The sequence below is a fragment of the Pseudopipra pipra genome, chromosome W (genome assembly GCF_036250125.1).
Source record: "Pseudopipra pipra isolate bDixPip1 chromosome W, bDixPip1.hap1, whole genome shotgun sequence".
In the NCBI taxonomy this organism is placed as follows: Eukaryota; Metazoa; Chordata; class Aves; order Passeriformes; family Pipridae; genus Pseudopipra; species Pseudopipra pipra.
The window spans coordinates 19,477,186-19,502,441 of record NC_087580.1 but is presented as its reverse complement, the minus strand read 5'-3'; the positions used below and the strand labels follow the sequence as shown (position 1 = coordinate 19,502,441).

Sequence of the window (25,256 nt, the reverse complement as noted above, 5' to 3'; positions counted from 1 at the left end):
ACTGAAAAGCAGTAGAAACAAACTTCTTCACCCCAATTTGGAGATGTTAAAAAGAGCATTCTTCTTTATTCAGCATGCTGGGCGTTCAGAGGAGAGCTCCTCTAATGCACCGTGCCAAAGGACAGACAGGGCTGTTTATTACACACACTGTTTACATGTGCATTCAATAGTCTGGCTTACTTAATACAGATTCAGTACTTTGCTTTACACAGCCACACCCCTATTGGAAGTCCTTTTCTGGGCCTTCCGGGCCTTCTCTGTCATCCTGACCTCAGTTCTTGAGCAGCACAGCACCATTGTGTTTCACCACCAAAAATAAAGTTTGTTCTTTCATTATCTGGGTACCCAGAGCTTAGTTTGCATCCTGCTGGTTTGGGACATCCCTTATCTAATTCTCTAGGACTTCTCCAGGATTACATTGTTCCTCATTTGGGCACTCGGGGGACTGTGAGTTTCTATTTCTTCTCTCAGTGGTTTGATGGAGACCATGAGGAGCTGGGAACTCATTGCAGGGACAGGAGGGAGCAGTTGGGAAGTACTAGGCAGGTGGGGGAGAGAAGTGTTCAGAGAACAGCTGAGATACAGCTCGAGCAAGCTGAAAACTAAACTGTCATTTGGGGTCATCCCAGAACGACTGGATTTCAGCAATTACTCAACACAGGTGCCACCTCCTCCAGCCAAGCCCAGGAGATCAACCTCCTCAGCAGCTGCAAGAGCGGGATGTTCATGTGCCTGCTGCCATCTCCCCAAAGCCATTATCCCACTGCTGCTGACAAGATGGGCAAGATGAGCATCTACCTCCCAAGATCTGCTGCCGCAAGAAGAGCGTGTCCCAAAGGATGTCCTCAGCCTTCTCAGAGGGGACGTCAGATCCTCTCCAGGGATGGTCCCAGCCCTTCCCAACCCGGACTGGGCACCAGCTCCAACTCTTCCCTGGAAAACAAACAACAAATTCATGAACAGAGATTACAAACCAAAAGTGGAAACAAGAAAAAAAGGTAAAATGTTAACCTTCTGTCAGGGTTCTGAGGAAGGCCCAAGCCCTGCAGGCCAAAGGAAAACCCCACCTCCTCCAGCTGAGGAAAACCCAGGCCTTCTCCCTGCCCTGCAGCACTGGCCCAAAGAAAGGCTCCTAAGCCAAGGCAGGCAGCCCAAGCCTTTCCTGGCCTGCAGCCCAAAGCAGCTGGTGTTCTGCAGCCCCGCCTTTGCTCCCCCCACGGGGGTTTGTTTTTGGCAGGCTGGCTGCCCCTGCCCCAGCCCCGCCCAGCAAAGGGGCAGTAGCAGAGGCTGGGGGCAGAGCCGGGCTCCCATTTCACACCCAGCCCAGAGCACCCGCCCACCCTCCTGCCAAGAAGCAGCTTGGCAGCCGGCTGAAGAATTCCTCAGGTTCCCCATCAGCAAAGGGGGAACCTTCGGTGCCCAGCCAGGCTGAGCAATGCCCGTGTCCGGGAGCACCCCCTGGGTGTGGACTCATCTGCAAACGGCGTGTGGAGCACGGCTTGGAGGAAGGGGCCAGAATCAAAGGCCATCCTCTTCAGCTCGCCGGCGTCCAGGTCAACTGAGAGCTTGTCATCCCTGACGTCGTCCTCGATGTCTCCAGCAGCAGGCCCACCCGGCACAGCTTCTGCAGAGGCCTCTTCTCCTTCCCTGGGGGCCAGACCAGGCTGTCAGCGTTCTGCCGAGGGCCCAGCTGTCTGTGAAGCGGGACGAGCAAAACCAGGTTGGATGGTGGCCACCAGCACTTGGGAGACCGGGTCTGCAGCCCAGCTCCAGCACAAAGAGGGGCGTGTTCCCATGGGATGACCCCCCCCCAGTGCTACAGGCTGACAAAAAAGTCTGGTTTCCTTTGCTTCTTATTGCCAAGAGATGTGTGGAGGTGTTACCTGCCAGGCCCCGGGATCAAAGGGAGCACGTGGATCTCTCCCGTCTTCTAGGGCAGGGGAATGCCCTGCACCCAAGGATGGCACAACAGGTCTTCCAGTGCTGGCCTGTCCGAGGGGCGGATGGACAAACACCACCTGATAAGGTGCTGGCAGCCTGGGGGGAAAATGGCCGGTCAGTTGGAGAAGGATCCTGTCCCCTCTGTCCCACTGTCCACGTGCCCAGGCTGTGCTGGCTGTGCTCAGAGCTGTGCCCAAACTTCTCCATCGATTCTCCCTTTTGGAGGAGAGCAGGATGGCAGGACACAGGCCACCTCCTCCAGCCACCCATGGGACACAAACAGCTTCAAGAGCGGCGTCCTCGTGAGCCCGCTGCCCTCTCCCAACACCGTTATTCCCCCCGTGCCACAAAGATTGGTATCCACCTGGAGAGACCCGTGCTGGGAACGGGAGCTGGGCCCAGATGGTGTTGGGGCCTTTGCGGAAAGGGTGCTTCCCGCAGACCATCTGGTAGAGCAGGATGCCCAGGGACCAGATGGTCGCCTCCTCGCCGTGGTAGCGCTTGAGGTAGATCCACTCTGGCGGGCTGTATGACAGTGTTCCTACGGAATACAGACGCAGTTCAGCAGGTGGATGCTGCCTGCTCCCAGAGCCTCACCCCAGCAGCCCTGGCAATGTGGGGCCTGCCCCAGTGGCACACGCTGTGACCCACTGCCTTCTCGCCGGCCCCTGACTCTTGGTTACAAACTCTGGGTTGGAGAAGAAGCCGCTGGTGTCCAAGAGGGCAGCGGAAGCCCTGGCAAGGCCCAACCATTTCATGCAAGGGAAAAACCAACCCAGTGGTGGGGAAAAGCCGTGCCTTCTCCCCGCCCCACTGCACTGCCCCCAACAATTCATCATAAGCCAAGGCAAACAAGGCGAGCGGAGCAGCCCAAGCCCTTCCTCGCCTGCACACCAAGCCAGCTGGTGCACAGTTCTGACCCCCTTCTCTGCTACCCTCACGGGGGTTTTGGTCAGGCTGGCTCCCCCCTGCCCCAGACCCAGCCCGGGACAGGGTGGGTGGCACAGGCTGTCGCCAAGGCCGGGGCCTGTCTCACAGTAACCCCCCAGCCCCATCCAAAAGCAACTTGGCTGAAGAACTAATCCTGTTCCCCCTCGGCCAAAGGGGCAATCTCCACTGCCACACCCGGGCATGGCCATGCGATGCCCGGCACCAGGAGCATCCCCCGGCTGTGGGCTCACCTGCAAACTGGGTGTAGACCGTGTCCTTAAGGAAGGTGCCACATCCAAAGTCCAGGAGCTTGGCCTCGCCGGTGGCCAGGTGGAGGAGGATGTTCTGGGGCTTGATGTCCCGGTGCAGGACGCCGCAGCTGGTGCAGTGCCGCACGGCCTGCAGCACCTGGCGGAACAGCCCCCACGCCATCTCCTCCGGCAGGAACCCCCACGCCCTCAGTAAGCGAGAGAGGTCCTGAGACGGCTCCGGATGCTCCATCACCAACAGGAACCCGTTGGGGAGCTCGAACCACTCCAGCAGCTGGATGACCCCAGGGAAGCCATTGGACACCTTGTCCAGCAGCACGATCTCCAGGGGGGCCCGGGTGCCGTCAGGCTGCGGGGGGACCACGGGGTCGTCAGTGGGGCTGATGCCGTGCCTGTCTGCCTGCTCCCCCTCGGCCAGCCCTGGATGCTCCCCGTGCCCCACGGAGCCCACGGCCACTCTCCCTCCAGGTGTCCCGGCGGCTTCCACCCTGCCGGGCCTCGGCTCGTCCCCGCCCGTCCCGCCCCGCTTTCTGCCGCTGGCCCCGCTCGCTCACCAGCTCGCCCCAGCGCCGGATGCCATCCCGGGACACGGCTTTGATGGCCACCTGCAAGCCAAGGGGAAGGGCGGGTTGAGCTCTCCCGTCCCGCCCTCCTCCTCCTCCTCCTCCTCCTCCTCCTCCTCCTCCTCCTCCTCCTCCTCCTCCTCCTCCTCCTCCTGCTGCACTCACCGGGGCTCCGTCCGCCAGGCAGGTCCCCGCGTAGACGCGGCCGAAGCCGCCGCTGCCCAGCAGCGAATGCAGCCGGTAGCGCTCGTGCAGCGGCTCCTTGGCCTTCGGTGCGGGCGAGACGTGGCCGTCAGCGTTGGGGCCGGGGCCCGGCACGGCCCCCGAGCGCCCCTCAAGCGGCCCGGGCCGGGCTTCCCCAGCCGCAGCGGGCAGCGGCGGCTCGCTGCCGGCGGCCGGGCTGGCGAGCGGCGGAGCTCTGGCCGGGGAAGCCGCCGAGGAGGCGGCAGCGGCCGCGGCGCCCGCGGCCCCCGCCGGCCCCGGCAGGCGCCGGGCTCGAGCCAGGCGGAGCCAAGGGGCGGCGAGGCCGAGCCCGTCCCACAGCCAGCCCCACAGGAGCGCCCAGCAGCGCCACAACCGGCGCGCCGGGAGCCGGGCGAGGGCGAGACCGCGCCGGGCCGCCCAGGGCCGGGGACGGGGCGGCCCCGCCCGGCACAGGGGAACGGCCGGGGCCATGGGCCGGGCCGGCAAGGGGAGGGGGACACCGGCAATGGGACAGGGACAGCGGGAGTGGGACACTGGCACAGGGACACCGGCAATGGGACACCGGCACAGGGACACTGGGACAGCGGGACACCGGGAGAGGGAGAGGAGGACGAAGAGCTCGAGCAAGGAGAGCCCGAACAAGAGTCAGAGCGAGAGCGCGTCGCTACAGTCGCTGCTGCTGCCGCTGCTGCTGCCGAAGCGCAGGGGCCGTTGGTCCGTTGGTCCGTTTGTCCGTTCCCCGTTGGCCCCCGCGAGCCCCGGGGGCAGCCCCGGCCGCTCCGCTCCCAACCAGCCCCGGCCGCAGTCACGGAGCTCCCCTTCCTCCCGCCCCACGCCAAGACCACGGCCTTTTGGAGCTGCTTCACTTTAGTTCAACTTCTTGGCTGCCAAGTTTGCAACTTCCCGCCGCTGCTCGGACCCCATCCCGCCCGCTCGGCCTGCGCTGCTGTCGCTTCCTCCCAGGCCAGCCGGGCTCGGCACTTGCCCCTCAACTTTGGCAAGGGCTTTGCTCAGTGAGGAGCCCCGGCACGTCCGGCCAGCGCCAGGCAGAGCCAGCCCCGGGGGAGGGCAGAGCAGGAGCATCGGCAGGGGAAATGCAGCCCTTTGGGGTCAGCGCTGCTCCCCGACCACACCAGGGCTCTTCCTGTTTTCCCGCCTGGTTTGAGGGAAAATGGGCAGCTGCACAGAGGATTAAGCAGAAGAGAATTAGAAGACTCTTCTTGCTGCCCTTTGGATGCCAGTCCCTCCTAAGAAATGCAGGCTTAATTTGGAATGGACACGATGGAGCAGCTTTTTCAGCACCCAATATTTAACAGCTGCCTTTCAGGGGACAATGGGAAAAGGGGGGAGAACGGGAGAAAAGGGGGGCTGGGACCTCCAAAGTGAGCGAGGAGGGGGCTGAGACTGTGAAACCGAGCAGGGCAGGGGGAAGAAACACCCCCAAACCGAGCTGGGGGGGAGCTGGGGACGGTGGGGATGGTGGGAAAGGGGTGAGAGAGGGGAGAAAAGGGGTGTTGGACAGTGGGCAGGGGGACAGAGGGCAGGGGGTTCCCACATGGGTCTCCCCTGCCCCCCATCACTTGAGCCCTGGAGCGGTTCCCTGGGGCTCTGGGAGGGGGCAGATCCGCCCTGGGAATGTCCACTGCTTCTGTAACCCTTTGTGTGCTTGCTCTGGTGACGATTGTGCACAGGTGCCCAAGCCCCCTGTCCGTCCCTGGGGGGCTGATGGGGGGACTCCCCCACCCAGTAACTGGTGCTGCAGCAGCTGTGGGGCAGAGGGGGGTGGGAAAGGGGGGTCCGGGGTGGCCCCCTGATCTCCCAACCTGCTGGGGGGGCTGAGGGCTGCTGGGGGGGCACCCCCTGACCTGTGTCCCTGCACACCCAGGGCTGTTCCAGGTCCTGGGAAAAGCCGAGTGAACGGCCCCGACCGGGAGAGGTTCCTGCCTGGGTACATCTCCAGCTGGGAGCAGCTCAGGCACTTCAGCAGAGATTTGGGCACCTGGGGGGGACACCCCGTGTGGGGAGATCCAGGCCAGGCACTGGAACAGCCAAGGGGAGTTCCTGGAGAACAGACAGGATCAGGGGACATGAACTGCTGGCACAACTACGACAATGTGGCCCCGTTTGCCCGGCCTGGGAACCCCCCATTTTGGGGTAATCTCCCCCACATCCCACCAGAAACAACAAATCCTCCCAAATATTCCCCTGGATCTCCAAATGACCCCAAATCCCAGTAAAATGGTGGGGCTTTAGATGTCTTTGTTGAATGTCTTTGTTTTAAATTCAACAAATCAGCTCTTCCCACTGAATTTCCCAGGTCAGTTTGTGACCCCATGGATGTTTCTCCCACTGTGTTCACCCAGGTGCCTGTGGGGAACCAGGAGGATGTGGAGACCACCAGCCAGGTGTCTTCCCAATGTGGGAAGACATCACTTCTCCAGTGGGTGATGGAGTTGGAGCAGCAGACAAAGCTCTTCCCACAGTCAAGGCACCTTTAGTGCTTCCCTTACTGGTGGGTCCGTTGGTGTGAGGTCAAGGCAGAGCTCTGGCTGAAGCTCTTCCCACACTCCCCACACTTGTAGGGCCTCTCCCCGCTGTGGATGTGCCGGTGGCTGACGAGGTGGGAGTTCTGGATGAAGCCCTTCCCACAGTGGGTGCAGAGGAAGGGCCTCTCCCCTGTGTGTGTCCGCTCATGCAGGAGGAGATTCCCGCTGGTCTGAAACCTCTTCTTGCATTCCAAGCACCTGTAGGGCCGTTCTCCAGTGTGGATGCGCTGGTGGCAGATCAGGTGGGAGCTCTGGCTGAAGCTCTTCCAACAGTCCAAGCACTTGAAGGGCTTTTTCCTAGTGTGAAGCTGCTCATGGACGTCCAGGTCAGGGCTCTGGCTCAAGCTCTCGTCCCCTTCCCGGCACAGGGTGGGTCTTTCCTCCTCAGAGCATCCTGGGCTGGCTTTGGAGACCCTCCTCCTGGGGTACCTTCGTGGCTTTCCCTCCCTGCTGCCTTCCTGCGCCGTGGAGCCCTTCAAAACGGCCTCTCCCACCAGGCTCTGCCGGGGGGATTTGTCCTCCGGGCTCTCCGTCCTCAGCTCGGGGCCTGGGGCAGGAGGGAAGAAGGACAGGGAGGGGATTTGCCTCCGGCCCAGAGGGAAGGCCAAGGACATCCCCCCAACTCCGGCCCTGGCAGGACGGCGGCGGCAGCGGGGTTGTCCTGCAGCCGGGGGCGATGCTCAGCTGGGAGATACAGGACAAGACAGGGCAAAGGGGCACTGACTTCCTCCTCACCTGCCTGGGGGTCCTGGGGCATCTTCCTCTTCCTCGCAGCCTCCTCCTCCATCTGGCCAAGCTTTGGGAAGGAATTATTCTATGTAAACTCATTCCCTTCTGCCCAGAGTAACTCAAACTAATACACATATATCAGACTTACAGGCTCATGCCATAGAGTTTAGAGACAGACTTCCCAAAGGGATGAATTTTTCCTGGTTTAGGAGGGAAAACAAGGTGTGGGTGCATTGGGTTGGCGGTCCCTCTGTTACAACCCACCTCAGGAAAAGAGGGGGGGTAACCCAGGTTTTATCAATAATTCCTTTGGGGTGGATTAAAGCGAAACGACACTAAATAATCGGTGTCTGAAAACATATATTGACAAGATTTATTTTCACAATTTTGTATCAATAGGGATGTTAACATTTTGGGTGCTGTCATAACCTTTCGGGGGAGGAGGAAAACAAATGCCTAGGGCAGAGAAAGACAGGGTAAGAGTAAGGGAGAGCAAGAGAAAAAAAAGGAAAGGTGAGAGTGGTATAATCACCACCCACTGGATCCAGCGACGTCTTGATCCGCAGGCGGTGGGGGGAGAAGAAGAAGAAAAACCCCGCCAAAACCCCCAAAGTCACCAGTCAGTATCTATATCCTTTGCAGCTCCCCCAAGGCGGGGAGTTGTTTCCATAGGGTGCTGTCTCCCTTTTTGGCGCGGAGTTCGTGGTCTCTTCCCACCTTTTCTTTTCGGGGCTTGACATCTTCTGCACTGGAGGAGGGGGGATGGGCCCAGTTGCCCATCAGAAAGTCAAAAGCCTGCAGAAGTCTCTTAGAATGCAGAAATCCTTAACTGTTCCAGTCTCTGACACCCTCCTGCCCAGCTCCATCTCTAGAAGTCACCTGGAATCACCAGGAATCACCTCCAAACCACCAAGATTCAGCCCAAAACAACCCTCTCAGCAGTGGAGTTCCCCCTCGCTGGTCCATCCACTTTGGGGTTCTGGGGTCCCTCCTGGGTGGGCTGCTGGAGGTCTCACATGTATTGGGGAACCCCCTCTCCAGGGTTCCCGCCCTCTCTGGGCTGCCGGAGATCCCGGGAATCCCAGGGGTCCTTCCTTTATGGGCTCCTCACTTTGCCATTCTGGGGATCCCCCTTCTCTGGGCTGCTGGGGGTCCCGGGGGTCCCGGGGGCTCCCCTCTCCGGGGTCCCTTTTAGGGTGGTCGGGGGGTTTCGGGGTCCCAGGGTCCCTTCTCCCCTGACTCTCGCCTTCGAGGTGCTGGCGATCCCAAGGTGTCCAGCCCTCTCTCCAGGCTGCCGGGGGTCCCGGCTCCCCCCACCGCCCTCGCTGCTCCCCCCTCCTCTCCAGACTGCCGGGAGTTCCCCCTCTCCGGGCCCCCGTTTCAGATTCCAACCCCCGCCTGTCCCAGGGGTCCCCAAAGCCGGTGGGTTTGTCCCGTGTCCCCCCCACTCCCCGCCGGTATCCGGCGATCGCCACGTGGCTCCGGGGACCCAACATCCCCCTGCTCATCGTCGGGGCTGTGCCGGGAACCCACCCCGGGACCCCAAAAAACACCTCCCGGGGATCCCCAATATCCCCCCAAGGGGCATTTGCGGCTCAGCTTTGGGGTCCTGCAAGATCCAAACATCCCCCTCAAGATATTTGGGGCGAGCTCCCCCTCCCCGGTCACCTGCGGGATGCGGGGGGCGATGCTCCCGGGACGCGGGGGCTGCGGATACAGCGGGCGGTGCATCCACGTGCGTTCTTTCTCCTCCTCCTCCTTCCCCTCCTCCCCCTCTCCCTCCTCCTCTCCCTCCTTCTCTTTCTCCTCCCCTCCTATTCCCACTCCTCCCATTCCCGTGGGAGCTGGGGCAGGTCGGGATGGGGCAGCGCTGGGCTCTTGGCCGCTCCCGCCCGCACTCGGCCCCCGCCGCAGCCGCCACGGCCGGGACGGCGCGGGGGGGCCCGGCCTGGGCACCCCCCACCTCCCCTTTGCCCAAATTCCCGTCCCGGGGGGCGCTGGGGCCGAGGGGGGACCCTGGGGGGGTCCGGGGAGCGCTGGGCGCTGCGGGTCTGGCTGGCAACTGATGAGTCATCAGCGCTGCGCGCTCGGATTGGCTGAGCACTGCTTTGGGGGTGGGGCTGCAGGAAAGGGGGTTCTTTGCAGGGAAGATATTTGGAGCTGGAAGGACTCCAAAGCTGAGCCGCAAATGCCGCTGGGGGGGATCGTGGGGGGTCCGCGGGAGGGGATTTGGTTTTGGGGGTGTCCCGGTGGCGGTTCCCGGCAGAGCCCCGGCGGTGGGCAGGGGGATGCGGGGTCCCCCCCGCGGTGGGGGTTGGTCTTGTTGGAAATGATCCAACTTGCCTCAAATTTTAGTCAGTGGCAGCAGCTGACCGGGTTTCTTTTCACGGGCTCTTGTCGGTTTGATCTTTAAAGCACCCAAACTTGGAGTTTCTCTGCACTGGCTCTGATGAGCTTCCATAAACAAAGCCTGAGGGAGCTGAAGATTGGACATCTGGGATCTTAAATTCCTGGTCCTTCAAGGACCTGTTGGAGGAACCAGAAGGTCCAGAGGGGATTAACAAAGACATTGCAGCCTGAGAGTTGGAGACTCTGTGTCTGAGGAGGAGTGCTAAGAGGACCAAAGAGCGTGGACCAAATTAGCCAGTTAAGGATAGACTACTAATTAGAGTCTTAATTAATGAAGAGAATTCATTAGTTCATTAATTGGGGTAAATTAGAAGCAATGAACATGAATTTGTTTGTTTGTTCAAATGTAGAAATGTGTGAAAAGTCTGGAAAGGGACAGGTGGGGCTGGAATGATTGGCTCCCTGTCTCTGGGAGCCAGAACAAAGCAGTGCCTGGCTCACCAACACTTCCCAGGGGCGTTGGAGGGTTTCATTTCTTCCCAACGCTTTTCAGGGACAATTCTTGGTGAGCCAGGTGGGACAATGCTGTCGACCCTCCAGGGATTCCGGGACCCTGAGGACTCCAGCGAGCAGTGAAAATATTCTTCTGGGAGATCTCAGTCCCTGGATCTGGTGAGTTCAAAGCAAGATCCCTGGAATTTTATTAAGGCATTGCTGAGCGTATAAAAGGTATACCTAAGCATCCTAGAAATGGAGCTCTAGAACAGAATAGAATAGAATTGTGTTGTGAAAGTGATGATAAAACTGTAAAAGGAGGAGTGTGATATTTGGCTTATGAGAAGAAATCCCTACTGACTGAGTGAAAGGGGTGGGTTCCAGGCCCCAGGTGTGGTTCAGGGGGTGGGTTCCAGGCCCCAGGTGTGGTTCAGGGGGTGGGTTCCAGGCCCCAGGTGTGGGTCAGGGGGTGGGTTCCAGGCCCCAGGTGTGGGTCAGGGGGTGGGTTCCAGGCCCCAGGTGTGGTTCAGGGGGTGGGTTCCAGGCCCCAGGTGTGGGTCAGGGGGTGGGTTCCAGGCCCCAGGTGTGGGTCAGGGGGTGGGTTCCAGGCCCCAGGTGTGGTTCAGGGGGTGGGTTCCAGGCCCCAGGTGTGGGTCAGGGGGTGGGTTCCAGGCCCCAGGTGTGGGTCAGGGGGTGGGTTCCAGGCCCCAGGTGTGGGTCAGGGGGTGGGTTCCAGGCCCCAGGTGTGGGTCAGGGGGTGGGTTCCAGGCCCCACGTGTGCTTTGCCCACAGATCAGTCACACACAGAGCTCTTGCCCATAGAGCTGCTTTGGGGAGGGCTTTGCTCAGGGAACTGTGTTTGTCAAACCCAATGGTCAGTGCTGGAGAAAGTGAAGTGTTTGGGGAGTGTGTGTTACTGGGAGTGTGTGTTATAGTATTAGAATCCTGTCTGACTCGGGGATGCCCATAATAGATATAAAAAAGGAAAATTCACTTGCTGTAGAGTGTTAAATGCAATAGTTTGTTCCTGTGTGCATTTTAAAGCATTTGGTGCACATTAAATATTTGAAGGAAGGTAAATTGCCACAGCAGCTGTTAAGCTGGGATTGTGTGTTCAGAGCATTCTTTAGTGTCAGCTTTGGTGTTTGTAAGGGTTGGATTTGTGTTAATTGTGCCGATATTCAATTAGTGATTAGTGAATTAGAGATTCAGTTTGTGGATTATAATACGGTTTTTCAGTTGCTGTTGTTTTGTCAGAGAAAAGAGAAGTGAACTGAAATCTCTAGATTTGTTCTTTGAACTGAGCAATAGTCAGGGTTTGGGAAGGTGTGGTTTGATGCCAGGGAGCAGCAGCAGCTGGGGAGGTTCCTCCAGCTGCAGGGGAAGGAGGCAGAAATGGTCCCAGTGAGAGAGGAGCAGAGGAAAGGATTTGGGTTTGGAAAGCTTTGGAGGGTTTAGTGTGAGAGCAGGGATTTGGAATGTGCGTGGGGAAGGGACAAACAGGAGCTGCCACAGCCTGGACTCCCCCCAGGGCTCCCGGCCAGGCAGGAAGGCTCCTGCCCTTGGAAGGTGTGTGGGGGCCCAGAGGTGTCATCCCCAGCTGAACCTCTGCTCCATGGACACTGGGGAGGGAGAACATGGATTTCTTGGGAGATCCTGGAGTGGCGTGTTGGGTTTGAAAGAGGAGGAAAGGACAATTTAGTCAGAAACGATTCCTGTTGTTGGTGGCACAGGGCAAAAGGAAAATGGGCCTTTCTTTCAACCATTAAAATTTGGAATTGGTAAATGGGTGTTGGCCCTTCAAATTCTTTATGTGCCTGACTGTGCTGTACCATTCCTAGGCAAGAGATGTATTTAGTGAGTTAAATGACATTTGAAAAAGGAAAAATCCAAGTTTTTCGGTGCAGCTGCTCTGTCATTCCTGGGTTTTGGTGTCATTGTGTCACTCAGGGATCCTGAGGAGGGTGAAGCCCTTCTGTGCAGGACATGGAGATGGTCCCTGGCCTGTCCAAATGCATTAAATGCTGCTGCTGAAGGAGCCCCCCCAGTGATTTTATCTGCATTGACCCCCTGGAGCCCACGGGCACCTGCTCCTGCCTGGACAGAAACCAGGAGTTTCCTTGGACTGGTGTCCCCCAGGAAGGACGTTTTCCCCCCTGTTTCTGAGGCTTTTAATAGTCTTTGATCAATAAATATTTCTCCATGTGATTTCTCCTTGTGGTGTCTTCTTGAAGCCTGAAGCAAGCAGAGGAGGGGATGCCAAAGATCCGCCCTCCCCTCTCTATTGTCACTCTGCACCCCCCAGGCCCTTCCTCTGCAGTGTCCTGTCTCCCTGGACATCCCCCCTGGAACTTGTGCCCTTCCCTGCTGGCACGGGTGGGCACACCCCCCATCCCAGTCATGTTCCCAAGCACTGCCAGGGCCACCTGGGTGACCAGCGGGACATGAGTGGGGGTGGCTTGTGAGAGAGTCCCCAAAGGCTCCCTGTCCCCAGAGAGCAGAGCCACGGGGACCAGGGCAGGTCCCCCAGCAGGTCCCACTGCAAATGGCCCAGTTTGTGCTCCAGGGAGGAGGTTTTATCACAAGCAGGGGTTTCCAGGGCTGCCTCGTGCGCAGACACTTGGGGGCCATTTTGTTTGGAAAGCTGAGGAGCCATTTTGTGGTCAGGGACTGGTGGGCTGCTTGTGGTTCTGCTTAAAGTTCCTGATTGCTGCTGCTTACAGTCCTGCCTACCTGCTGCTCCACACAGCTCTGTTGGGGTTGCCCATTGCTGCTCATTGTTGCCTACTGCTCCTGACAGTTCTGCTTCCTCACTGCTGCAGTGCCAAGGTGAGCCGGGAAGAACGTGAGGTGGTGGGAGCAGCCTGGGCTCACTGCCAAGGGACCATGCGGCCGGGGCAGGGAAACAACCTGACAGGGGGATGGGGACAACCAAGGGACTGCAGCAGAAAGCAAAGATGGCCTGTGAAGGAAGAAAAGAGCGAGGCCTGGCATGGGAGGAGCGAGGGAGTGGTTCTGCAAATCGAAGGCTCTTAAAAGGGCTCGTCCCTCCCATCCTGGGGGTGCTGGAACCTGGTCACGAGTTGGGTGCACCCAACGCTGTTAATAAAGTTCTTTGTTTCACTTATTTGGCCATCTCCGAAATTTTAATGAGAGCTATTTGTCCCAGGGCAGGAGAACACACCTTAGTGCCCCCTCACATACATGTGGTGTGAGTGAGAACAGCCCAGGGCAGAAACACCCACCTGGCCGGGGGCCCCAGCAGTGGGTCAGCACCAGGCTGCAAACAGGGCAGGGCAAAACTTGGCCCTGCAGACCCCACAACCGAGGCCAAAGAGAGACCAGCCAGGCCACCACCCCCAGCCCAGCCTATTGCACCTCCGGCCACAAGAGTGGGGACCAAAGCTGTGCTTCTCCTTCCTCCTCTGCACCCAGGAGCCACAGCCCGGGGCACGATCCTGCCCCCAGCAGCACAGACTGCCAGGTCCCTGAGCCCCTGGGGCAGGAGCTCCTCGGGGTGCAGCCCCTGGGCCCTGCAGCACCACAACCTCCTGTAGGGCTGCCCCTGCCTGGGCTCCAACTGCCCAGCACGAGGGAAACCAGGAGCCAGAGAGCAGAGCTGGGGGCCTGCAGAACATCAGCATTTCCTGCCCTGCACAGCCAGGACAGTTTTCCAGAGCTCACTTAAAACAGCCCCTCCAGAACTTTCAGGGTGTTCCACAGGGCCCAGTCAGTCCCAGGATGATCCCAGTCAGTCCCAGGATGATCCCAGTCAGTCCCAGGATGATCCCAGTCACTCCTGGTCTCTCCCAGTATATCCCAGTTGCCCCCAGCTGCCCCCCCACCCCGAGCTGCCGTCGGACGCCGCCCCCCAAGATGCTGACGGGGGTCGGGGGCTCCGTGCTGGGGTTCCTCTGCCTGGGCCTGCATGGAATGAAGGGGCCAAGGTGACACTGCAGGGCCTCCTGGAACCAAAGAACCCTGAGACATTTGGGAACCTCCTGCAATCAAGGGACAATTGGGAGCCTGCAGGGCCTCCTGGAAAAAAGGGACCCTGAGACACTGTGGAAACTCCTGGAATCCAGGGGCCTTTGTGACATGGGGGCCTCATGGAACCAAAGGAACCTGGAAACATTTGGGAAGTTGTGGAATCAAGGGACCATTGTGACACTGCAGGGCCTGATGGAATTACAGGCACACTGGGACACTGTGGCAGGACATTCCCCCCTGGAATGGGACCAAGACAATGCCCTATTTGCAAATGTATCAGTGCTGGGCTGAGAGGGGCCCAGGCCAGGCCAGGAGATGTTGGAACCAGTCTGGGTTCAACCCTGAATTAACATCCTGATGGTGAGGCAACCCCTGGAGTCCAAGGGCTGTCAGTCCATCACTTTATACTATAAAGTTCCAGTCCCCTTTCCCAGGGGCAGGTTCTTCCAACATAACCCTTCTTGGGGTGTATGGTTGGAGATTCCCCCCTTGGCTGGGGAACCCCCCCCAAGGTCAGTCCTCGAGGGTGAGCAAAAGAGATCTCCCCAGGAGCCTTGGTCTGGGGGAGTTACATCAAATGTCAACTTAATAGTTATTCATTTTTTGCCAGCTTTAGTATAATTCCTTCAATTATGTTGTACTTATCCTGTACTACTGGTAGTTTTAGTGTTTAGATTGTGTAGTAAATAATTCTGATTAAAATCTTTTGTCTGTTCATCTGTGATAATGAATAGTTCATTTTATATCAGTATATCTGATTTTCCATCATTAAAACCTGCAGGACAAAAGTGGTTCAATCACAGCTCTGTAATTCCTTAAATTCCAACCCTTGGCATAATCCGGGGCTGAGATTGGATCCAGCTGCCCCCAGGCTCCTCTCTGAGCAGGAGTTTAGAAAGCCAGGGAGTCCTTTCTGCACCTCGGGACTCAAGGGCAGGACTTCTTTAATGAACTTTGTCTAAGCCTTCCACTGCCACCGGCAACAGGGGGTGACAGGGAAAAGGGAGGGGAAAGGGGAGAAAAGGTGGGAAAAGGGGGTGAGACCCCTTCAGCTGAGCGGTTGAGGGGGTGGGACCCCCAGAGCAGAGCACGGGGAAGCTGTGGTTTGACGGGATGATCAGAAAGGGGTGGGAGAGAAGGGAAAAGGGGTGGGATCCCCAAAACTGAGTGTGAGGGGGGTTGCGACCCCCAGCCTAAGTGGGAGGGGTTGGGAGCCCCCGGTTGAGCACGGAGGGTCTGGAGATTGGGGGGACGTTGGGAAAGAGGAAGGAGAGGGTGGAAGAGGGAGGTGGGACAGAAGGTCGAGGGGTCCCTTTGTGTCCCCCATCACATGAGGCTTGGAGGGATTCCCTGGAGCTCAGGGGGGTTGGATCCACACTGGGGGAGTCCCTGTCCATCCCTGGGGGTCTGATGGGACACGTCACAAGACCCTGTCCTTAAAATGTGGGGCTTTTCTCGTATAAAGTGCTGGACTGTCAGTCAGGTGTGTCCAGGCTGTGCCAGCCCAGCAGCCTTGGAGAAGTTCTCAGGGGTGTCACCTGTTTGTTCCTTTGCCCGGGGATTTTCCCAGCTCTGCCACATCTTCCCCTCTCTCTCAGGATGTTTCCCTTTGGAATTGAGGAGTCAGGCTGGTTTCAGCATTATTCAACCCAAAAGCAGCGTGACTCCCCTTCTTCATTTCCTGCCGGGGGTTTTGCAAACAGGGCCTTGTTGGAGTTGTTTTACCCCGTTCCAGGCAGAGCATCCTGCTACAGGACCCCCATGGGACCCCCTATGCCCTTTCTCACCCTTTCCCTCACTGTCCCACCTGTTTCCCACCCTCCCTGCAATCCTCTACTCCCCCCACAGCTCGGTTTGGGGGTAGCCCCCTCCCCCACCCTGCTCAGTTCAAGGTCTCAGCCCCTTCTCACTCACTTTGACGATGCAAAGCTCGTCCCTTTTCCCCCCTCTCCCACCCCTTTCCCATCAGACCCCCAAACTCCAGCTGCCCCAGTTGCTCCCACTAAATCTGGGAGTCCTACCTCCCCCTTTCTCTCAGTTTTGTGGGTCCCACCCCCCTCCTTCTCCATTTGGGGACCCCAGCTGTTCCGATCCGCTTCGATGCAGAGGGGAACCAGGTTCTAAAACACTCCCATAAGCCAGGTTAAGGCACAAACGAGGCCAGATGCTGGATCCCAAAACGAGAATTCCACTTTGTTTTGGAACACAAAAGAGCAGAGAGAAAGAAGGGAGATAGGGCAGTGGGACAAGCTAAGGGGAACTGTTAAAAGCACAGGACAGGAGTTAGCAGCACCAGGAAGTGCCGCTGCCTTGCAAGCTGGTAGATCTCTGCTGGGCTTCTGCCCTGGTCGCCTTGTAGCCTCCGAGGAACGAACCCAACCCGCAGGGGAAGGGGGTGGCAGCAGCTCCCGCAGCAGTCCTGCAACAGCTCCCCACAGTCCCCGGGCACGGCCTTAAATCCCCTCGCCGTGGGACCCCTGGATGCCCCCTGGCCCGTTCACCAGGATCCAAGCAAAGGTCTCCTGGCACCGAGATGGGCCCCGAGTGTCCCTTGGCTGGTTCCCCGGTCTCCAAGCGAGATCCGCCTGGTACACCTTCTCCCATTTTTTGATTGTAACAAGTTTTTCTCTTGTTTGCTCCTCTGCCTGCCTCTGCTGGCTTGATGGGTGCCTCCTGGAGCTTTTGCAAGGAGCTCGGCTCCTGCAGCAGCCCGGCTGTGGCACCAAGGCTTTGGAACTCTGCTAAGGGAAAAGGTGAAGTTGCTGTTGGGCCAATGTTCCACTGCTATTGCTAAGGGAAAATGTGAAGCTGCGGTGGATGGGGAGGATGTGGAGTTGCCCTGGAACTGGTCCAGTTGAATTAAAGTGCAGGTTGAAGGGTCGGTGCTGTTGCTAAGAGAGCAGCCCTGTTGCCGGGGAGCAGCCAATGGGGAGCTGCCCAGAGGCAGCCAATGGGGAAGCTGCGTGGTGGCGCGAAGGGCCAGCCAATGGGAGAGTGCGATGGAGCCAAGTGTAGCCAATAGCCAGCCAATGGGACCCCGAGCGGACGGGCAGCCAATGAGGAGCTGTGGCCGGGAAGGTGCTGAGGGACTGCGCATGCTCTGGGCCAGTCCCCGTGGGGGGCTTTTCCCAATTGTCCCCTGTTCAACTCACTTCAACCTCCAACCCTGATAATTCCTGGCATCCCCCTGTCACTGCAGAGATCCACGTGGGTTCTGCACTTGACCGCCCTGGGGGAGGGGGTGAGCAGGGCATAACCAAGCTCAGGTGTGGACACCTGACATTTCTGGGGGTGCCTAGAAGAGAAGCTTTGGGCAAGGTGACTGTGGTTAAACCTGTCTGGCCATCCAGGGACAGCCAAGTTGCTCTCTCCCTTCCCCTCCTCAGTCAGACAACAGGAGAAAAGCAGGTGAAGAAATCCTTGGTCAACAGAAAGGGAGATTAACTGGAGAGAGGAAAGCAAAAAGCAAAGGCCACATGCAGAAACCAAGAAAACCCCTGGGAGGCAAGAATTCAGTCCATGGAGAGGTTTCTTTGGAAGACAAATGTATTAATGAAGGACATCCACGTCTGCCCCCTGCCCACCTTCCTTTCTGCCTTCCTTTCTCTCAGTTTATTGCTGATCATGCCATCCCATGGAATGGAATATCCCTTGGGTCAGTCCAGCCCAGCCGTCCCAGCCATGTCCCCTGTGAAACACTTGCCCAGCAGAGCCCATTGGGTGGGGGTGGTTGCAGAGACGCTTCCTGCGGGGCCAGCACTGCCCAGGGACAGCCAAAACCTTGGGCTGGGACCAACAGCGCTGCAGCCACGAGCACCAACCCAGCAGGACAGGGGCTGCTCTGGGCAAAGGGAACTGCAACCCAGCCACAGCCAGGGCAGGGCTGCTCAGGGGGCTCTGCCAGCCTCTGGTATTCTGGGACTCAATGAAGCTTTTCCGTGGAGAGCTCTTTGAAGGCCCAAGTGAGAGAGAGGCAGAAGTGCAGCTGTCAAATGCAGCAGGATAAACACAGCAGTTCCTGTGAGGAACATTTCTGCCCTCAAGCTGGGGAAGGGCCTGTGAGGTCCCTTCTCTCTGCAGGAGCTGATGGCTCAGCCCGTGACTCAGGGCTGGGCCAGGGGCTCTCCAGCTGCCCCTGCCCTGGCCTGTGACAGCCCAGCACAAGGCCCCTGGCTGGCACAGGCCCTGGGAGATCCCCTGTGCCTGAGGGCCTGGGCTCCCTCCAGCAACGGGGCTTCTCTTTGGGCTGCCCCGTCCCTCGTGCTGAGCGCAGGATGGGACAGCAGCAGGCACAGCTGGGCCCTGTCTGTGCCCGCAGCTGAAAGGAGCAGCCTGGGCACAGCACGGGGAGGCTGCTGCTGGCAGGGCACAGCAAAGGGCCCGGGCAGGCTGGGCACTGGCACCCCCTTGAAGGAGAGTGGCACCGGAGGCACCGCCATGTTGCCCCTGCCGTGTGCCGGTAGTGAAGCCGCCACCCCCAGGTTCAGGCATTTCGCCGGGAAGGGGGGAGGATGACTGTGACGGACAAATAGACAGCGAGTCTATAGAGGACACAGAAGAGAATCTGCTAGCTCCCTTTAGCCAGGGCGCTCCACTAACACCCTTTGGCTGCGCAGCGGCCATGAGACCGCTGCAGAACAACCACGCAGCAACATGGATGCAGCAAGCTTACTCCGGCCGTGAGGCGGAAGTGAAAGTGCCTCTTCCGTCACCACCAGTTCAACCAACTCACAACAAATGCACAACAGTTAAAGCATCACTGTGGCTCTCCTACCCAGAAACCAACCCACAGCCCTCACCAGCCTCAGAACAGCTTCTATGCCGAAGATGGCCTGATGGAGGAGGAAGAAGAGATATTGACTCCCTAGAAAGCTTAGCTGAGCTGTGGCAAACTGAATTCAGTGAGACAAGAGAACCAGAAAAAGGACAAGCAGTTTTGAATCCTGCAAAAGAGGAAGAACAGCAAACATGGCTACGGCTACTACTTCAGCTCGAGGAAGAAGATGTAGACTGGGAAAGCACACAGAACATCTGCCTACCCAAGCCCAGACCATCAGCAAAGTCAAAGCTACCAACGTTGAAGTGGACAGCACGTGTACTGACGGCGTTGCTGGCAATGACAGTGGTTGGTTTTGTACTGCGAGAATTTCAGCTGGGACAACACCATCCACCTCCTGACAGAACCAACAACCTAGAGGTAGCATTGCAAAACACAGCAGACATACAGCTATCAACTACCATGTTTAATTTTCTAAGTCACAGAAGGGCAACTTTACTAATTGACAGATGATCTGCTATTATAAAAAGTTCTTTTGTGTTACAGAGGGTAAGAATAATAATAAGAGGGGCCCCAAATCAAGTATTTACTTCTCACTATTTTAAAATGCTGTTAGACAAGATGCCATACACAACATGGAAAGCCAAACTTAAACAAGTAGCAAACAAACAACCAGTTACAATTTCAACTGCAGAAACACATAACTCTTTATACACAGTCACTGCAAGAGCCTTGAGAAAGCAAAACAAACAAAACCTTCATACAACACAAGCCCAAAGATGCTCCACAAAGTTGCAACATACAGCAATACACACCTCTAGATCTACTCAAAACACAAACATGCATAAATTGACCTATACCCAAATTGAACAATTAGAATGGGAGGCAAAGACAGGAATATCAAACATCCTGATAGCAGCAAAACACGGGACTGAACTACAATCCACCTTGACTGCCTTAACTGACGCCATCCAAAAAGCAGGTCTGCAGCTTGCCCCAGAAAAAATTCAACGCACCCAACCTTGGACCTACCTCGGATGGAGGATCACTCAACAGGAAATCATGCCACAACCAGTGACTTTCAAAGTAACGGACACTATGACCCTGAATGATTTGCAAGGGCTTTTAGGAGCCATTAACTGGCTGAGGCCTGTCTTGGGGATCACAACAGAGGAATTGCACCCCCTCTTCGAGCTACTTAAAGGCGACCCAACTCTCACATCTATTCGATCCCTAACCCCAGAAGCAAAACAAGCTCTGGAAGTATGCTCCCAAGCTGTCGAAAACAGGCAAAGCAGATGACAACACCCTGACCTGCACATTCGCCTCGCCATCATATCCAGCAAGTTCCAACCTTTTGCTGTCCTTTTCCAATGGGATCAGGCAGAATCTGACCCTTTGAGAATTCTAGAATGGTTATTTCTTCCCCACTCTCCACCTAAGACTGTTTGGACCGTTAATGACATGCTTGCTAAGCTCATTATGAAAGGTAGAGGACATCTGCAGGAGATGGATGGAAGGGATCCTGAGACGATCTACATTCCAGCCACAAAAGACAACTTAGACTGGCTTCTTGCAGAGGACGCTGGGTTTCAGACTGCATTAGCGGACTTCCACGGTAATATTTCCATTCACTTCCCGAAACATAAACTCTGGGCGGAAATAGGAAATCTACCCCTGATGGCCACGCGTCGCTGCAAACTACGACCAGTAAATGGAGTCACAGTCTTCACTGATGCATCTGGACGATCGAAAAAAGCCATCGTGACATGGAAGAACCCTGCCACAGGACAATGGGACAATAAGGTACAAACCTTGGACCAAGGTTCTGTACAGGTTTTAGAACTAGCAGCTATCCGCATGGCATTTGAATTGTTCCATGATCAACCTATGAATGTTGTCACAGATTCTCACTATGCAGCAGGGTTGGTCTCACGTCTCGAAGCCTCCTTCCTTCGAGATGTCACTAATCCTCACTTATTTACAGAAATTCGTACCATATGGTTTCTTATCAACCACAGAAAATTTGATTTTTACATAATGCACACTCGGTCACACACAGAACTTCCAGGACCCATAGCAGAGGGCAATCAAAAAGCTGATGCAACTGCTATGGCAACTACAGTTCCCAAAATTCTGGAACAGGCTAAAGTCTCACACCAGTTCTTCCACCAAAATGCACGTTCATTAAAGAGACAATTCCAAATTACAATAAACCAGACCAGAGACATAATTATGTCATGCTCTGACTGCCAGCGAATTACCCCCATGCCAGCTAAGGAAGGGGTTAATCCCAGGGGCATAACAGCCAATGAAATCTGGCAGACAGACCTTACACATATAGCTGAATTCGGTAAACTAAAATATGTCCATGTTACAGTAGACATGTATTCCAGATACATTAATGCAACAGCACACACGGGAGAAAAAGCCAAAGACGTTATCAGACACTGGCTCAGTTGTTTCGCAATCCTAGGAATTCCAAAAACCATAAAAACCGACAATGGCCCTGCTCATTGTTCTGAAAAAATCAAAACATTTCTCACAGATTGGGGAATACTCCATTCCATAGGTATACCGCATTCACCCACAGGACAAGCGATTGTAGAAAGAGCTCACCGTACACTAAAAGAAATGCTTCAAAGACAAAAAAGAGGGGAGTCGGTATATAGCCCCCAGGAACGCTTACGGAAAGCGTCATATGTTCTAAATTTCTTAAACTGTGATGATACAGACCATAGCAAGTATGAACGCCAAGATAAAACTCAAATACTTTCATCTTCCAAACCACCAGTTATGATCAAAGATCTAATATCTGGGCAATGGTCAGGACCAGTAGATCTCATAACATGGGGAAGGGGATATGCCTGTGTATCCAAGGGTACCAAATTACAATGGGTCCCTTCTAGATGTGTCAGGCCTTATATTAGCCCTCCACCACAACAGGAGCAACCACCAGAAGAAATAAGTGAAGGATTTGGATTAGAAGAAACACGACCAACAATAGTAAACACATCACACAGTGGGGAGAAAAAAAAAAAAAAAAAAAAAGGGGAAAAGAGATATGGGTCTGTTCCCTATGTGTGTAAATCTACATTAACATTTCCTTAAAACAGGGAGAATCACAAAGAAGCAGTAAATGATACAACAGAACCAAAAGAAACATATAAACAGTAACCAAGGCAGAACCAAAAGAAACACATAAACAGTAACCAATACAGAACCAAAACTCCATGAGTCAAACACAATAAAGGGTTTAAGAGTGCATTGTAAGGAGAGAATGAAACGGTGGCCACCGGAGTATGAATGAGAAAGTTGAGTGGAAGCATGTATATGTGTGTGAAAGCAAGTACACTTTATAGCAAGACATCTTAAACACTACTTCAGACAACACCACCTCAGACACAACATCTACAACCCAACACATTTCCCTTTTAAATAAAGATGATGCCATTACACAAAGTCACCCTCAGATAAAAGGTTATCCACACCTACAAACCCTGGGTAATTTGAGATTGCTTGAATATTGCACGAACCAATAAAGTTGTCAACAGTTCAATAAAGGCCTTGTGACGATAGGCCCTGTTTTTTATAATTAGTTGAAATAAGATTGGTTCTAATAAGAATGTTAAAAACATAGTGTTTCTCAACTTGTTAATAAAAAGAGGAGGGAGATGTGGCAGGAAGAATGTAGCAATGAACCATGGGAGTTGTGGTCTCCCGGGTTCTCAGACAATATTTGATTGTCATTGGTTAGAGGGTCACGTGACATGTTCAGGCGTGGTATTTAAACCTGGGCAGTTTGAATAAACGGTAATTCTGCTCTGGCACTTGTTCGTGTCAGAGTGGGGTTCGTGCCTTGAACAGCACCTCAGGGAAGCCCCAGCATTACTGCTGTCTCTATGACACAATGGGAGGCCCGACATTCCATCCCTGGAGACGCTCCAAGAGGAGCATCCAGACCTGTGTCCAGTCAACAGAAGCGACCGGCCACCGAGCGTGACGGACCATGGCCCTGTCAGCTCTGTGGCGCCGCTCTGTGAGCTGGAGATCAGCCCTGACCCGGCTCGTGCAGCTCTTCTGCTCCCCCCAAAGCTCCGGCACCAAAGGTGAGGACAGAGCCTGACCCCGAAAGCCCCGCAGTGCACGGTGGGGACATTCACAGCCCTTCCTCCTCTGCACCTCGCCCTCCTCCTCCTCCTCCTCAGTCCTCTCAGCGCCTGATGGCCCCAGCTCGGGATGTGACTTCCAGGCTTTGCTCTTTCTCACAGGCTCAGCCAACCTGCCTCCACCAGCCCCACTGGCAAGCAGCCCTGGCGTTGCTGTTCCATCCAACACTGCCCGGGGGGGCCCCAGGGCAGTGGGAAGCCCCTGGCTGGGGCAGACCAACGTGCCCCCCAGGGTCAACTGCAGCCCTACCACCATCAGGGGAGAGCAGTGGCCCCGGTCCCAGCAGCGCGGCACAGCCAGCGCAGCCCTGCCAGCTCAGCCAACCCCTCCGGGACACCCCTGGGCAGTGGCAGCCCCCCAGACGGGAGCACCCCCATGGATGTGGACGTCACCCCGGCACTTAACATCAGCCTGGCCAGTGACGTCTCCATGGAGGAGGACGCCCCCCGCGGCTGCGACCTCTCACTGGCCACCGACGTCCCCATGGAGGAGGACACCGCCCGCGGCTGTGACCTCTCGCTGGCCAGCGACGTCCCCATGGAGGAGGACACCGCCCGCGGCTGCGACCTCTCGCTGGCCAGCGACGTCGCCATGGAGGAGGACACCTCCCCGCCCAGGCACACCACCGCCAGCCCCTCAGCCGCACCCCAGCTCCAAGCCACCAGGGAACCTGGGGTGACTCCAACCAGCCGCGCTCTGCTGAGTGGGAAGGTCCTGCCGCAGGGGACTCAGGGGCACTTGGCTTCCTCCCCGGGGGCTGCAGGGACCAGCCAGGATGGTGGCAGCAGCGTCCCCGCGCCCACGGACCGCGGAGACACCAAGCTGGAAAGGCGCGGGGCGAAGAGGAAGGGGGGCTCTGAGCCAGGGCCTGCCATCAAGATCAAGGCTCCCGCAGCCGGGGCTGGGGCAGGAAGATTGGCTTAGGCCTGTTAAAGGGATAGGTCGTTTGGGGACCTATCCCTCTTTGAGGGATAGGTCGTTTGGGGACCTATCCCAGGTTGAGGCATAGATCGTTTGGGGATCTATGCCAGTTGGAGGGATAGATCGTTTGGGGATCTATCCCAGCGGGAGGGAGGGAGGGTGTTTATGTGGGGAAGATGTAGATAGAGATGTAGGGAAGATGTAGAGATAGATGTAGACGTAGATGTCGGTGGACAGAAATTGTGTGAACAATTTCAGTTGCATTTCTGAGACCTTCCCCTTGGCATGGCTGGGTGCAGAGAGTAAAAAATACTGCGCCACTTCTATGGCGCAGGCCTTGTGCCAAGGTGAAGGAGGAGTTGTTCTGGCAGGAAAACAAGGCTTATGGACACCTGCTGATATCCAATTAGTACTGTACACCACAGTATGTTTGCCTTATGTATCCAATGTAACCTGGGGAAGAACCACATGTCTGTGTGTCCCAGGCAGCATATGAGCTGTCTGTCCTCTAATAAAGCGGACATTTTTGCCAATCCTGTTGATTTGTGTGCATTTCTGTCTGACCCCCTCCGCCGTTCCGTAGATATAGTTAACAGTTTTCTTCTGGTTACGGAAGAAAAGATTTTATTCCAACACCTGCCTGTGTCTGCCTGGAATGGGGAGGGAGTGCAGGGTGGCCCCAGCAAATGGCAGCAAGCAGATCCAGCAAGGCCCAAAGGGCACCAAGGGCACCCAAAGGGCACCCCGGGCCTGAGTCACTGCCAGAGGTGCAGGCTCTCACGCAGGGTCACTCCCCTGTCCCCTTCGCCTGGGGAAGCAGCCCTTTGGCGTGGCAGCCAGGACACATGGGTCCCGTGCAGGACTCGCGCAGACGGCCCCACGCCCAAAGCAGCCCTGAGCAGAGCCTGGGCACCATCCTGCCGCTCTGGGGCTTTGGAAGGCTGCTCCCAGTGAGCCCACCGTGTCCCCGGTCACCCCAGCGCAGCCCCAGACAGGGCTCCTCCGGGCTGCCCTGGGGCTGCATTGGACAGGGCCCATAAGGGAGAGGGAAGAATGCGCTGGCAACCACATGCGGGGCCTCACAGGAGCCCAGGGAGACGACATCCGTAGATCTCGGGGAGGTGACACTCGGAAGGTCTCGACCTCTGTCTTGGGGGGGATGGCGAGCCACTCAGGAGTTGATGGGTCAGGATCAAAGGGCGGGCAGGCTGGGAATGGGCACACTGCTGTGGGGGTTTGCTCCAGGCCTCCTGAGCAGGAGCAAGATGGGGAGGAGACCTCTACAGGCAGCTTGAAGCAGCCTCCAGGTCACAGTCCCTGCTTCTCGTGGAGACTTCAACTGCCCTGGTGCTTTCCCCGGAGGGTGGTCGGG

The 25,256-nt window shown here is 56.6% G+C and overlaps 1 protein-coding gene across 1 annotated transcript; it reads right to left on the bottom strand.

The window, feature by feature from the left end:
* Positions 1 to 2,973: 2,973 nt before the first annotated feature.
* LOC135404902 (uncharacterized) lies at positions 2,974 to 4,782 on the bottom strand. Its single transcript, XM_064639631.1, has 2 exons — positions 3,628 to 4,782; positions 2,974 to 3,560 (listed from the first exon to the last, which is right to left on the bottom strand). Exons 1-2 carry the CDS (start codon positions 4,376 to 4,378, stop codon positions 2,974 to 2,976), a joined length of 1,338 nt encoding a protein of 445 aa, XP_064495701.1. The 5' UTR covers positions 4,379 to 4,782.
* Positions 4,783 to 25,256: the final 20,474 nt, after the last annotated feature.

Excerpts from the sequence above, each read along its gene's own strand:
- LOC135404902 (XM_064639631.1), bottom strand. The coding sequence starts at position 4,378 with ATGGCCCCGGCCGTTCCCCTGTGCCGGGCGGGGCCGCCCCGTCCCCGG. Across the intron at positions 3,561-3,627 it reads ACGAGCCGAGGCCCGGCAGG|GGCTGGCCGAGGGGGAGCAG; the intron begins GTGGAAGCCGCC and ends GGGAGCATCCAG.